At 39.1% G+C, this 16,325-nt stretch overlaps 1 protein-coding gene across 1 annotated transcript; it reads left to right on the top strand.

Moving 5' to 3' along the window:
- The first annotated feature begins 12,667 nt into the window (after positions 1–12,667).
- LOC143881275 (uncharacterized) lies at positions 12,668–15,416 on the top strand. The gene is made up of 3 exons (XM_077384261.1): positions 12,668–14,422; positions 14,552–15,274; positions 15,369–15,416. Exons 1-3 carry the CDS (start codon positions 12,668–12,670, stop codon positions 15,414–15,416), a joined length of 2,526 nt encoding a protein of 841 aa, XP_077240376.1.
- Positions 15,417–16,325: the final 909 nt, after the last annotated feature.

Here is a 16,325-nt window from a genome sequence, read left to right as displayed (position 1 = left end):
TTTAGGATATCCTACCCATTTGTGTCTAGATTAGGCCGTAGTCCATCTTCCAATGGCTACGATCGGTCCTAGGTACACAAACAAAGTCATGAGTCGAGATCCTTTCTCCACTCCGCTAGATTAGGGTTAGGGTTGATGCCTTCAGGTAACACTGATAAAATGTGTGAAGATTAAAAAACTTTTCCTTTGGGGTTAGGATGTAAATCCCATTCATTTCCAAAGATCTCATAGGATTAGTCATTCATGATCCATCCGTTGAAAGCAATCTTATGCTATCTCATCTCATCTTGATCACAGATTTTCAATCTTCTATTATATGATTCGATCGCGTTTCCATATCTTTTAGAGAGTCTTTTGACTCATCTGTCTTTAGCTGTTGTCAGTGGAGTCTTTGACTCGTGTTTTCTTTTCCTTTAGAGAGTCTTTGACTCATATATCCTTTAGTTGGTGTTAGTGGAGTCTTTGACTCGTGTTTTCATCTCTTTTAGAGAGTCTTTGACTCATTTATCCTTTAGTTGGTGTTAGTGGAGTCTTTGACTCATGTTTCTTTTCTTTTAGAGAGTCTTTGACTCATTTATCTTTTAGTTGGTATTGTTGGAGTCTTTGACTCGTGTTTCCATTTCTTTTCGAGAGTCTTTGACTCACTTCGTTTTCTTAGTTGGTATCATTAGAGAGTCTTTGACTCATTTGTTCTTTTGTGATATTACCAGGGAGTCTTTGACTCGTTGGTTCTTCCGTTGGTGTTATTTGGGAGTCTTTGACTCATTCCTCCTCTAAGTTGTAGTATTAGAGAGTCTCTGACTCATTTGTTCCCCTCTTTAGTGTTGTTAGTTCGGAGTTTCTCCTTTAGAGTTGTTGATTACTTCGCTTTTGATTAGAGGCTAACTCAGTCTTATTAGAGCTTTGCTTGCTTGGGATCCTGGATCGTTTTCTCTCTTCTTGGGACGCTATCTTTCTTGTTGTGGTTTGTCTCTTTGAGACGCTAATTGCTTATTCGGGGTTTCCCCTTTTGCTTTAGGGCTTTGCCCTAGTTTGTGGTATTACTAGCGTGTTCCCTTTAAGATTAAAAATATTTTAAGGTCCTGAGCATTGGAAAAGCTTTAAAATCCAAAAAAAATTAGAAATTTAAAACTCAAAAAACATTTGAAAACATCAAAAACCTTAAAAAATCTAAAGTGTTGAGTGTTTTCTTTTATAAGCGTAGTTTGAGAGTTCGTTTCGAACTACGTTGGCTTGATCCTCTTCCACGAGGTACGTAGTGCAGCTTGGGATCCACATCCCAAGTCCAGCCAAACCTTTAAAAATAAAAATTTTAAATTTTTCAAAGTTACAAAAATATTCAAACCATTTTCAAAAAGATCTTCCTCTAGAGTTAGGAGTATGTCCTAGCTGTTTAGGTTGTGTTCTAGAGTTAGGAGTTTGTCTTGATTTGTATTGATATGGTATGTCCTGTCGTGTGAGTGTCCCTAGAGTTAGGAGGCCTCGAGTCGATCGGTTAGACATTTAGTCGAACCGATGGCTAGACTAGGCATATAGTCAGCCCGTGGTTTTCATTAGGTTGCACAGCCTAGTTACACATGGGATTGTAGGAACCACCTGCATTAGCCTAAGGCTAATCAACTTGCATTAGTTAGGGCATATAGGGTGTCCTAAAATCCACAATTCACTGGAATTTTAATAATCATACAAGAACCTTTAATAACTGGTTCGGTCTTTTAGATCGAGTCTAGGATAGAGGGCTAGATGTCTTAGGCATCATAATTTAGAATAGGGCATCGAACTACGTGGGCTCCGATTCTTCCCGAGGCCGGGATACGTAGCGCAGCTAGGATGGATGGCCATTCTGGTCCGAGTCCAGTCCTGCATTAGAGTTAGGACTTGTCTTGTCCCGTCATACATAGCATAGATTTGTGTCTCATGTTTTGATATGTTTTCTTACTTTCTTGTACTGATACTATACCTTTGGTTGTAGCTTGCATGTGCGTGTCCACCAGAAACTTAGACACCCATTAGGCATGTCGCTCATAACCTAGCTTTGCTTAGGTGACACATTTTTCATTTCATTTTACGTGTTTATTTCTCCATTCTCAGGAAATGCATGCTTAGGTAGACGATTCCTGAGGATTGTTCCCATTTCACATGATTTTTACTCAAACTTCTTTGGAATTAATGAAAATGGCATAAGAGACCAAGTGCTTGCACTCGGGCGAATTGGGGGTGCTCTCAGACCTTCCCCATTCGTAACCAGGCACGAACCCATATATATTTCTGGTTATCCATTGCACAGAGGATTTGATTTTAGGGTTCCATGGCCTATCCATGGATGGCGACTCTGAGTTCTTTTTAGGTACATCTCGGTTTCGAGCCCTGGCTCCTGATCAGGATGTATCTCATTCGTTTTGTATCGCCACTCGTGCTATGCTGTGAGGGTGGCATCCGTTTCGAGAGTTCCTTGGCAGAGCTCTCCTTCACATTGTGGAGATCTTAGAGGATTGCTGTGGGGACCTCGCGTCCCTCGCCGCACTCGTCCTCTCCGGATCGGGGTCCACAAAATCGTTTTTCTTCGACGAATTCTGTAGATTCCGGAGTGTTTCGCAAGGAAGAAGTAAAAGCTTTGATCAACTTCAGAGATCCTTCATATTTGCGAAGTCAAGTTTTAAAAAAAAGAAAGGGGAATTGTAGAGACAGTAGAGCTTCAAAAAAAGGTAGATCAAGTGCTTTCTTGTTCTAGTAATTTCAAAACTATGATTCTTTTTCAATTAGTTGAGAATTAATCCGCATCAAGTAATTTTCAATTGTTTATGGAGTATGCTGCCTTGCATATTTGTTCATATATTAGAATATTTTGCAGGAATTGCGTGTCTGCTATGTTAATTTTTATTTAATTTTTTTTTAAAAAAAAAAAAAAATCCTTTTGAAATATAGTATCATGTGATGAAGAATTTCCATTTAAATCCTGAAATTATTTCTATATTTTAAGATATATGTATGACTTATTATTATATCTATTGAGCATATTTGCTGAAAGGACTGTATGAGAGTATTTAAAGATAATTATTGTGTTCTTTTGTCTATATTAAGCTTAAATTAAAATTTGAGTGTCAATTCATTTAAAATAAATATGGATTTGAGGCTTACAATTTCGACAGCCTCTGTGTGGTTCTGTAATGGATAATCATTGATAATTGAATATAGAAGAAAAATTTTATGGATGTATTCAATTTTTTTTTTTTATTTTTATTTTTTATAGCTTGTTACATTCTTAGTCATGTTTTGTTATTAAGGCTAATAAATTCGATTTGAGAGTGATTTTTGTAGCTTTGATTATAATTTTTTATTTGATCACTTTGTGATTTCATTGATTGATTGTTTATTAGCTGATTTATAATCTTATAGTTGATATCTGTAGGTTAGTGTCTCTTTAAAATATTAATTCTCCTCAGTTTAAAATTTATAAGAATTACTTATGAATCATGAGTTTGGAATTAGGAAGAAATCTTGCATATCAGGAATAGAGATTAGAACTAAATTTCATCGGATTTCCTTTAGATTATTGTGATCGATCTCTTATACATTTACTTAGGTTTTGGTAGTCTTGAAAGCCTAAATTATCGCTAGCATTTTTTTTTATATGAAAGATTTTGGTAGTAAAGGGTGTTTGAAATGATTATCATTGGATTGGTATATCAGTCATTGATGTGTGAGACAGTACAAATTGGTTTCTATCTAGATATGCACTTCAGTCCAGAGTCTATGTAATAAAGTTGACATAGGTACTTATAATTTATCCATTGATACACTCTCTGTTCTAATATAATTCTGTCTATTAATATGCTCCCAGTTGTGGCATAAATCAAACCCTGTTTTGTACAAATCATGTCCCATGATAGCCTTATTTTGGTGATGATGGTTGAAACTTGTAAAAATCCTTTTGAGTTTTGTTGGATTCGTTTACACAAGTGATTTAATATGGTTAAAGGTTAGAATTATGTTTGATGTGTCAGTCTCTAGCTAGTAAAATGTTGTTGGGAATTTATGAATACCCTGACCGAGGGGAGCGTATCAATATGTGTCTATGTAGGTGTCTCTCGGTATGTGTGTGTAAATATATAGAGTGTCTAATTGAAAATGATTTGCCTCAATTTCGTTTAAATATGGGAGTGGTTTGAGTAATAATGTCAATTCTTGTTCACTTAAATACACGTATATATATATTTTGTTGTATAAAATATGTTCTCTATGATTGTGCTCTCACCATGATTTAATTTTACATGAATATGTGAGTCGCAGTTAACAAGGGATTTTGATATGGTTGAGAATCCATATAAGTCATCTTGATAGGGTCAGGTGGCAGCACAAAGAACTGTTTATAGTAATGTTATTTCTATTAAGTGGCATCATTCGTTGGTATGGAACTAGTTTTTTTTTAAGAAATCATTGGTTAGTCTCAAATAATATATGCTAGTTTTAAGATAGGTATTACTTCATTTACCCAATTGTACATCATAATGAGTTGTTGCTTGTACTCGAGTCTAAAATGGAGCACAAGATAATTCTTAGCTTCGTGGTCATGTTTATGTGAAACCTTGGTACAAATGTTAGATTTACGGATATCAAGATTATAAGTGCATGTCTTGTTGACATTATTTAGATTTGTTAACTTTACTTGTATAAATGGTGCTGGTGATGGTTTAAAGCATCTAGCTGTTGTTCTACAGATATATACACTCACAGTTGGATTTTTGATTGATTAAGAGCACCTAATTGCGGTCTTAGGGGTGTACATATTGTACAGCTGTGAACTGTGTCTGGTTTAAAGCACTCAGGCCACGTACCCCATTTTGAATCAAAGGAATGTCATTATAACTGATTTATGTCAAAACTTTCACAAAATGACTTGGTATTTTATACTTTCATCATTTTCCCTTTGTTTTAGCTAATTTCTCCCCTTCTTTTGCATGATTTGATCCCTGTTTACACATTTCAATTTATGGTCTAATACCTTATTTTACACAAAATCTGGTCCATGTTAATACCCCAGGTTTGAGCCGAATCTGTCCACATTTGAGCATAGTTTTTTACACAGCATATGTCTACATTTCATCCTAGTTTCTGCATAGATTTTTATCCGGTTCAGCCCCTGTTTGAATGCAATTTTCACCCACTTCAGCTCCAGTTTTTAGCACAGTTTCAGCCTACAAATCTGTCCTGTTTAGCACTGTTCTGTCCATCATTTTGTACTCAATTTTTACACAATTTATGTACATTTCAGCCCCACAATTTTAACACAGAATCTGCCCACATGGGAGTACATTTTTTTTTCTTTCACACAATGCACACACACGAATCTGTTTTGTTTTGAGTATAATCTTATCCCTGTTTTAAATACAAATTTGTCTACGAATCAGCCTCAGTTTTGGAATAAATTCAATTCATGCCTCAGTCCTCTATTTCATGGAAAGCATGGTTGTTCTCCTGCAACATGTAGTTGCCATTCTGCATGTTCATTTTTGTTAAGGGTAAGTGATATGTTTTAGAATTCAATAAATACCAATTGTTGCATTTATAAAGTTGTAAACTAGAATAAAGTTTATAGAAACTTGGGGCAGTGTGTGTATAGAAATTCAAAAGAATATGAATAAAAGTTAAAATTTGAATATTTTAGTGTGGTATGAGTGTGACCCAATCATATCCGTTGTTACTAAAAACTATCCTGTGATGATAGTATTGGTGGTTATTCCCTCTACATCTTCAGATCAATAGCTCCAACAACTACTTAAGGCATTGAACTTTGAATTTCCTAAGGATCTGTACATTATTGATGTATGCTATATAGAAACCGAGAGCAAGTTTCCAAGAAAGCTTGAATGTTATCCATCTTTACACAGCCACTGCTCTATATACTCATCTGTCACGTAAAATGTATGCAGTCCACGATTCATTTTAGCATTGGAACACTGTTTCACTTTCATATATACTGTCCATCTTTACACAATCAATGCTCTATATGCTTATCTATGTTATTGTCATAATCTTTTACGATTATAGCATATTTCCTATTTCACAGTTACAACATAGCTGCAGCCACTGCTCTATATACTCATCTGTCACGTAAAATGTATGCAGTCCACGATTCATTTTAGCATTGGAACACTGTTTCACTTTCATATATACTGTCCATCTTTACACAATCAATGCTCTATATGCTTATCTATGTTATTGTCATAATCTTTTACGATTATAGCATATTTCCTATTTCACAGTTACAACATAGCTGCTGTCCCCTATAGATATTCACTTCATAGTTATGACATAACCGTTATTCTGCATATTGATTCACTTGGTAGGCCATAATTGTTGCTCTATATGTTTATTCACCGCAATGGTTGTACTATAACTGCTACCCATCTTTACACATAGTTGATCTCATTATTGTTCATTTGAGAATGCAATGATCATTGGAAGAGTTTGTATATTTGGATGTGGATACTGAGGTTACCATTATAATTATTACTATAGTACATCTTAAAGTCTACTCATGTATACATGTTTTTTTAGGAAAGAAGGAAATCAGATGACTACTCTATTCGATATTATCGACATGAGTACTGTCTGATTTCAAGGCGGTTTGTAGGAATATTATCCTGTGTATTTGTGATATCAGATGATTACTTTAGCATCATCTGATTTCACCCCCATATCGGGGCAGCGGTACTTGTGGTTGGGCATAGAAGTGTTTAATGTTGTTTCTTGCTTTATTAGGCTATCCAGCGGCTGGTCTGGACTAATTAATGTTGTTCGTCATTGTATGATTACTATTATTACAGATTGTGCACTATTTAGTTGTAGATCATATTTTGCTAATATTTGATTTGTTTTTATAATAATTGATTGGAATTTGCGATTATCTGGTAGTATTTTCCTCTCTCTTTAATTAGACTAGCACAGTCTTTTATATTTCTGTTAGATTTCTTTAGATACTGTAACCTGTGCTAGGAGACATACTCTGTCTCGTTAGGCAATCCTCTTTTGGAGGCAAGCCTCAGTTGTAGAATTCTCTCTGAGATTGCACCTCAGTTTGTTCTTTTGATTAATTAGAGACCAATTTGGTCAATTAGTTGTCTTAGCCTCGCTTCCCCCTTCGCCAGGGCAATGATAAGGTTACTTGGAGCCCATCTTTGTGTGTGTTCAGGAGACCCGCCCGGTCTCATTCTCTCGTTAGATCTCCTCTTTGTGTGTTGTTTGGTTTTTGGGAGAACACCCTACTCGGCTTGGCTTCATACCCCTATCCTATATGGGTATCTGGTTGCACATTTGTTGCATCCTAGGGCTAGGTAGCTGTCCGGCCCTGCTGGGTGTTTTACCTTTGCCAAATATCATCTTTGTGTGTGTTCAGGAGACCCGCCCGGTCTCATTCTCTCGTTAGATCTCCTCTTTGTGTGTTGTTTGGTTTTTGGGAGAACACCCTGCTCGGCTTGGCTTCATACCCCTATCCTATATGGGTATCTGGTTGCACATTTGTTGCATCCTAGGGCTAGGTAGCTGTCCGGCCCTGCTGGGTGTTTTACCTTTGCCAAATATCATCTTTGTGTGTGTTCAGGAGACCCGCCCGGTCTCATTCTCTCGTTAGATCTCCTCTTTGTGTGTTGTTTGGTTTTTGGGAGAACACCCTACTCGGCTTGGCTTCATACCCCTATCCTATATGGATATCTGGTTGCACATTTGTTGCATCCTAGGGCTAGGTAGCTGTCCAGCCCTGCTGGGTGTTTTACCTTTGCCAAATATGCACAGGGTCTCTTATTCCTTTTTACGTCATTTGTGTCTCGGAGACAAGCATTGTCTCATATAGAGAGTTTCCCCTTTAGGAGGCTTACCTAGCCTCATGTTAGAGTGGCCTCCTCTTTTAGAGTGAGTCTTTGACTCGGTAGTGTTATTAGAGAGTCTCTGACTCATTTGTTCCCCCCTCTTTAGTGTTGTTAGTTCGGAGTTTCTCCTTTAGAGTTGTTGATTACTTCGCTCTTATTAGAGACTAACTCAGTCTTATTAGAGTTTTGCTTGCTTGGGATCTTGGATCGTTTTTCTCTCTTCTTGGGACGCTATCTTTCTTGTTGTGGTTCGTCTCTTTGAGGCGTTAGTTGCTTATTCGGGGTTTCCCCTTTTTGATTTAGGGCTTTGCCCTAGTTTATGGTTGTTCTTGCGTGTTCCCTTTAAGATTGAAAATATTTTAAGGTCCTGAGCATTGGAAAAGCTTTAAAATCCAAAAACATTAGAAATTTAAAACTCAAAAAAAAAAAAAAAACATTTGAAAACATCAAAAGCCTTAAAAATCTAAAGTGTTGAGTGTTTCTTTTAGAAGCGTATTAGGCGAGTTCGATTTTTCGAACTACGTTGGCTTGATCCTCTTTCACGAGGTACGTAGTGCAGCTTGGGATCCATATCCCAAGTCCAGCCAAACTTTGTAAATAAATGTTTTACCCCTTTTTCCTTCAAAACATTGTTTTCAACAAGATCTTCCTCTAGAGTTAGGAGTTTGTCTTAGATAGAGAGTTTTAGAGTCAGGGGTTTGTCTTTGATGTGTTGTGTGGTTTGTTTGTGTTTGTGTTAGAGTTAGGGGTTTGTCCTAGAGTTATAGGAGCGCCTCCGTCCGGTCAGTTGGCGATTCACATCACCGACTGATGATTAGGTCTTGGATACGTTAGCGAACCTATTGTTTTCCTTAGGAAATACAGCCTAGTTACACATAGGTTGTAGGAACCACCTGCATTAGCCTAGGGCTAATCTGCATTTAGTTAGGGCATATAGGGTGTCCTAAAATCCACAATTCACTGGAAGTTAAATAATCGTACAAGAAACTTTAATAACTAGTCCGGTCTTTTAGATCGAGTCTAGGATAGAGGTCTAGGTGTCTTAGGCATCCTAGCTTAGAATAGGCGCGAAGAACTACGTTGCCTTGATTCTCGTGGAGGCGGGGATACGTAGGCTTCTTTGGATGAATACCAGACCATCCGAGGGCTCGGGCTAGTAATTTAGAGTCTTAGGGTTTATTATGTCGTTATTATATGTTTTGATGTGTTTTCTTACTTTCTCGTACTGATCCTATACCTTTTGCTGTGGCTTGCATGTGTTTGCACATCAGAACTTAGACACCTATTAGGCTCGTCACTCATAACCTAGCTATGCTTAGGTGGCACTTCTTTCATCTCATTTTATGTGTGCTTATTATTTTATCCTCAGGAAATGCATGCTTAGGTAGACGATTCCTGAAGATTGTTCCCATTTCATATGATTTTTACCCAAACTTCTTTGGAGTTAATAATAAATGGCATAAGAGACCAAGTGCTTGCACTCGGACGAATCGGGGGTGCTCTCAGACCTTCCCCATTCGTAACCAGGCACGGACCTTTTGTATCTCTGGTTATCCATTGCAAACAGAGCATTTGTTTTGGTTCCATGGCGCATCCATGGATGGCGACTCTGAGTTATTTTTAGATATATCTTGGTTTCGAGCCCTGGCTCCTGATCAGGATGTATCTCTTTTTTTTATATATCGCCACTCATGCTATGCTGTGAGGGTGGCATCCGTTTCGAGAGTTCCTTGGTAGAGCTCTCCTTCACACGTGGATGATCCGGATGGCCTTAGGGACCCGTTCCCTCGCCGCCTATCTCGGATCGGGGTCCACAGGCTGGCGACTCTGCTGGGGATGTTCTTGAAACGTTGCCTAACTCTGTTAAAATGCCATTTGTTACTAACTTTGAGGAATTTTTGGCTAAAAATCATTGTAAATGAGAATTTAATCGCTTAGAATCCAGGGGCACCAAATAGGTGTTTAAAACAAGGGATTCACACACTGCACGGCATACATCATTTTGTTTTTATTTTTGCTCTTATTTGATTTTATTATTATTGGCTCAATGGGATAGATACAGTACATGCCAGATGGGATGTCATTACCCTGCTGGGATTGTTGTATCTATTACCAAGCTATGCGCCGGTGCTGCAGACGTAAACACTAGGCGTACTTGTGTTTACAGCAGCCGATGAGCAATGAAGCATACTATGTATAACACTAGGCGTACTTGTGTTATACATGTTAAGTATGGATCATAAGCATAGTACCCGATATATTGAGTTCGGAGCTCTACTTTCATTTTACATATATTATGTACATGAATATATTTGCTGGCTTAGTGAAACCCAATTAGGATCTGCATGTGTTTATATATATTGTATCCATATAAGGACGAACATGTGTTTCTCACACATGTTGGAGCCTAGATTTAGGAGCCATGTCCTATTCATAGACTATTGTAGTTCACTTTATGTGACTACAGCGCGGTCCTAGTACACTCACATGTTTGTCTGGAGTCAAGTGTCTTGACTCTATGGGATCATATTTTAGGGCTGGTGCCCCTGGTTAGGATATATATGTATATATCTTATATATTGATTATCAGATTAGGGCCTACTCTTTAGTGAGGTTTCCTTGTCTAATCTAATTAGTCATATCAATCCATTTTTCAAATTTAGACCCGACCAGTGGCCTTACTTGCCCCTCTCATGGTCGTGGCCTATCTTTTGCTCTTCTCATTGAGATTTTGTCCATATATCTCTTGATTATAAGATCAGGACCTACTTTCTAGTAGAGATCCCTGGCTTGAATCAGTCTGTCTTGTTTATCCATCTCTCAGATCTAAACCTGGCTAGTGACTTATACTTGTCACACTTATAGCTACGGTTTATTCTTTGGCCCAGTGATGATAAATTTCACCTGTTTTATTCTTCAAATTCAAACCTCATTTATCCATTCTTTTGTTGTGTCATTCATATTTCGTATACATTAATCAAATTTTTGCTTGTTTTGTCTTTAGATATGGTCGACAGTTTGTCTACTGTCTCTATGGCCATAGTCTATCATTGTTGATCTCCTTGATCATACATTTTTGACATCCATCTTCCAGATTTAGATCCGGTCTATGATCTACTTTTGTCATTTTGTGACCGCGGTCTTGTTTCTGAGTTTCTGATCATCTTTGATCATCTTTGGAATATTCGATGTCACCAATTGTATCCTTCTTATGTTTGATCATTAAGTTTATCTCTAATCTTTGACTATTCCAAGTTTTCTTCATTCCCTCATTATCCCTTCCATCTTTGTGTCAGGTCTGATTATGGCGAACATTTTGTTGGATAATTGGATAGCCGATGCAATTAAAGCTCTTCCGCGTGAACAGTCACAGAGAAATATGGCTGATCATTTCATCAATTCGTTCACTCATTTGAACAGTCGGGATATAAATTGGAAGTTTCTCCAAGCAGCCGCTGGACTTTGGGATCCTGTTCTTCATGTATTCAAATTTGGTCGTTTTGAACTCTGTCCCATATTTGAGGATTGGTGTGCCCTGCTAGAGCTCCCATCTGAGGGACTCTGGATCAAACCTTCAAGGATAGAATCTCCTCATAATCTGTTTTGCAAACTATTCAAAAATGAAACTGTGGATGCTCTGCCATGTCTAACGGATAAGTGCGTAAAAATTCAAGACTTGATTAAGCTCTTTTCCAAAAACGTCGATCCTACTAATTCTCGTTTTCAAGATTGTCGACGTAGCGCTTTAATCTTTATGGTCTTCGCACGACACGTCCTTCGCGGAAACTCCCACGTTGCATCTTTGACCCTATTAAGAGTGGTAGATCAGATTAATGAGGGGAGGAATCCTATACCCACCATGTTAGCAGAGACCTTCTTGGGACTAGATCTTATTGCTTCCCAAGAGATCAAAGACAATTTTTGTGGGTGTGTAAAGTTGTTGTATGTCTGGCTTGGTGAAAAACTTCAATTTCTTCAGCGACAAAACCAAAATCCGTATACCCTGAAAAATTTCCGTACATGGAAACCAATCGCCAATCAACCTCAGTCTATTGATGAATGGCACAATTGGTTACAACATGTAGAGTGGAGCCAGTTTCGTTGGGTGAGTCATTCGTGCTTCCAAATTTTCACTAGCACTTACCCACATCCATTTGTTTACCTCATGGGTCTTGAGAAATCATCTTTTTATGCACCCATGAGATTTCTCCATCAGGTTACGGGAATTTTATGTCCTCCCGGAGCTGTAGTCCCTCCTCTTTGTGAGGATCTCACTCCTGATCTTATCAGATCCATTGTGGCTGCTTGGGGAAACAAAAATATGGAAAGGAGGTTCAGTTTATCATCCCAAGCCCGACGTGATGAAATATTGGAAGAGCCTGCAAGCAGGAGAGCTCGGATTGAAGAGTCTTGAAATTTCATATCTGTTGGATTATCTTGATTTCTGTATTTCTTTTTTTATTTGTCAATCTTCTTATCCAAATTGTGATCAGAGATTCGTATTGTCATATGTTGTAATCACAGTTCAAATTTTATCAATGAAAGTGTGTTTGTTGTCTCTTATTTTTATTTGCTCAAAATATCTTATTTCATTCATCACTCATTTAATCTAATATGTTAATTTCCAATCAGGATTCTGAAAGAGAGCAACCATCGCTCCATCAAAAGAAAACCAGTCCAAACCTACCTGGTCTAGATCTTCCTCTGTTTCTAGACTTGTCCGTCATTTTGACTCACCTATATCATCCAGAGAATCTTTATCCCCTACCTTTGAGTTATCTAACTCATCTGAGTCTGACCAAATGGCTGATATAACTGATCCCATAATGGTCATTCAAGAAATGTTGAGAAACATGTCTCGAGATATCTCGGGATTGAAAGAAGAAATGGCTGTGCTGAAATCTCAGAATACTGACAAGACCTCTACTTCTAGAGCGCCTGTCATCCAGCCTACTCCTTCTGCTTTTCCTGCTCCCAATAGACCTCATCTTCCTGCTGAGGAGATTGACCTCGACGAGGGCCAATACGCTGAAGAGTATTGCGCTCCGCAGACAAATAGGGAGAATGAGTTATTCAATATGTGTCAGAAGATGGCCAAGGACATTGAAAACATGAAGTTCCAAGGGCCGAAGAGGTTTGATATTTCGGAGTACTTTGAAACTCCGAGTGTTACTTTGCCGCCAAAGTTCAAGGCGCCGGATTATGATAGGTATGATGGCACTGGATGCCCGAGGAACCATGTCAGATGGTTCATAACCCTCTCTCAGCAACACGGGTTGAGCCGTGAACAAATGGCTCAGCTATTTCCCATGTCTCTCATAGGAATAGCTAAGAAGTGGTTTCTGAGGTTAAAGCCGGAAGAAACAAGATCTTTGGATGATATATCGAACTTGTTTGTTGAACAATTTTCGATGGAGGAGGGGATCGAGATAACAAAGAGAGACCTGAAGCAGCTAAAGCAAGGTCCTCAGGAAACTTTCACGTTGTTTATCAGACGCTGGAGGCGCAAATCTGCACAATTGAGTCAGAGAATGCCAGAAGAAGATCAGATCAAGTTGGTGATCAAAAGCCTGTCTCCACAATACTTTCATTTCATAGCACCCCAACACTATCCCAGTTTTGATCATTTGATAAAAACTGGCACCCAGACAGAGGACGCTATAGCCAAAGGGCTTAGAGCGAAGGCATTGTCCGATGTGCGGGAAGGCAAGAGGCCTATGGCCCCACCTAAAGAAGTTCATGCAGTGAACTATTTCAAACCGGCTTTCAGACCAGAGGTCAAGGCTGTCGCTGAGGTGGCTAGACCAGTAAGAAAAAATGTTTTCAGGCAATTCGATCCCCTCCCTTATCCTTTGCCGATGATATTGAAAAAGCTGGTGAGGGACAAAAAGATAAAGCTTCCGGATCTAAAACCTGTGCCAAATCCATTACCACCATACTGGAGGCTAGATCAACATTGTGAGTATCACAGGAATTCGGGCCATTTGACTGAAAATTGTCTCGCTTTGAAGCATGCAATTCAAAATCTGATTGATAAAGATGAGCTCTCAGTTAAAGGGCCGAATATTACTCAGAATCCTCTCCCGAATCATCGTACTGCTCCTCCTCCTACAGTAAATGCCATTTTTCGTGATGAGCCCATTCTTGATCCATCCACCCTTATATGTGCTATCATGACAGATAACACATATGTTTTGGAGTTTGACGAGGAAGAACTTCAGGATGTGAAAGGGAAGCAGCCTTATGTTTTGTCATTTAGTGACTTAGAGATTGCTGAGTCCTCTTCGTCTCAGTCGTATACCTCTCATTATGGTGATATGAGGAAAGAAGGGAAGACTCCATATGTTTTGGAAATGGATGACTTCCAGCAAGACGATGTCAGAGTTCCTTATGTTTTGAGTATGGATGATGATGAATTACTGTTGCTGGATGATCAATGTGACGAGATGCGTCACATGACCAGAGGAGGGCGAGTCTTTAAACCTCCTGAGTTGAGTGCTGACAATCCGGCTGAGATAGCAAGGGCTGCTGATGGCCAGAGGCAGAATCGGTTTGTGGTGAATGAAGAAGATGATAATCTTCTGAAACAATTGAAGAAAACCCAAGCAAACATCTCTGTTTGGGGTCTTTTGATGTCATCTTCGAAACACCGAAAAGTGGTGTTGAAAGAGTTGAACTCTGCCCAGGTGTCTGTTGAGATAACTCCTGACGAGCTTGTCAGTGTAGTTTCCGTGGCCAAAGCAGCGAAGACTCTTTCGTTCGCAGACAGTGATTTGCCCCCAGAGGGGAAGGACCATACGAAGCCGCTACGAATTACTGTCGTTTGTAATAAGAAGAAAGTGCCCGAAGTCCTTATTGATAATGGGTCTGCACTGAATGTATGCCCTCTTAGTACAGCGACTACTCTTGGTTTCGGACCTGAGAGCTTTGTTCCTTCTGACCAGGGTATTCTGGCTTATGATGGGACCAGAAGAGATGTGATCGGGACTCTAGTCACAGAGGTATTGATAGGAGGAGAAGAATTTGATATTGAATTCCAAGTGTTAGATATTAAAGCCTCCTTTTTGTTGCTCTTGGGGCGTCCTTGGTTACATAAAGTTGGAGCTGTCCCATCCACCTTGCATCAGAAATTGAAATTTATTTTGAACCATAAGGTGGTCACTGTTAAAGGAGACCCGGATTTGGAAGTGGGTCAAATTTCGCAGGAATTGACCCTGGGAAAAGAAGGAGATATTAGTTTGACTGGTTTCTCTTTAGAAGTGGCGACTATAACCGTTAAAGAAGCGATGAATGAAGAGATTTTCTTTTTGAGCAGTACAAATTCCAATGTAGTCAGGATGATACGTCTACAGGGCTATATCCCAGGGGCAGGACTTGGCAGATACCATCAGGGTATGACTGAGTGGCCAGTATTCAAGACCTTTAATGGTTTATTTGGACTTGGGTATGAACCAACCGGGGCAGAGGTTAAAGAGATGAAGCGGTACATGATGAAATGGGCAGAGTGTCGCCGCAGAGGTTTGGATTTGCCGATGGGACCATTTGATTTAAGAATGAATGGGCGTTTCCGTAAGGAAGGAGCAAATTTCCCTTTCTGTGGCTTTACAGAAACCTGGATAGATGAGTCTACTGGGCAGAGACTTCCTGGGTTGGAGATTTTCTTTGACTGTGATTTGGATGATGAGCCGATGAGCTTACAGATTGCTGAAACAGACTGGGCAGATACAGTGGGGCCAGATGCACTGAGTTCCCTTTTCCATGAGAGTTCGCAGACTGTAGCCGTGATCAGCAAGAGCCCGCTTGTACTCAATCCTACTCACCTTATCACCCCGGCTGAGGGACCTTTGACTAACTGGACTTCTCAGGTCCTACCTCAGGTTACTTTCCAGTACTGTCATTCTCCCTCAAAAGAGTCAGTTGTTTATAAGTATGTGTCATTCTCTGAGTCTAATTCAGGGTCTTCCGTTTCTAATGATTCTTTTAATGCAGGTACTGTAGAGGTCAAGTCCATTTCCGAAGTCGTTGATGAGTCCATCTCACCTAGTGAGGTCAAGTTGGAGGCTGTTTCTGCTGATGGGCCTGGCGTTTCTTCTTTACATTTGTTTAAATCGGTTGATACTGATGTCAACCTACCATTTGAGTCTGTAAATACATTTCATGAGTCCATTGTAAAGCCTGATGTGGGCCATTCGTCATTGGATGTATTCAATTCCACTTTCAATGAAATAAAGGAGTTTTCTTCTGTGTACATTCCTGTTTCTGTTTCATCTACTGAATCTGCTTTAAAATCTGATAATAATAATGATAATCAAGATTCCCCCTCTGATGAGGATGCCGACGAAACTTCCCCTGAAATCAAACACATGATTCAACAGGAGGAGAGTCGCCGAGCAAAACCACTTGAAGAGGAGATTGAAATTGTGAATATTGGTGATGAAACCTTAATTCGGGAAATAAGGA

Source organism: Tasmannia lanceolata, unplaced genomic scaffold, assembly GCF_043159265.1.
Source record: "Tasmannia lanceolata isolate RefF3 unplaced genomic scaffold, GAP_Taslan_0.1 ptg000007l, whole genome shotgun sequence".
Lineage (NCBI taxonomy): Eukaryota > Viridiplantae > Streptophyta > Magnoliopsida > Canellales > Winteraceae > Tasmannia > Tasmannia lanceolata.
Note: the sequence above shows the minus strand (reverse complement) of the source record. Positions and strands in the feature narration are given on the sequence as shown.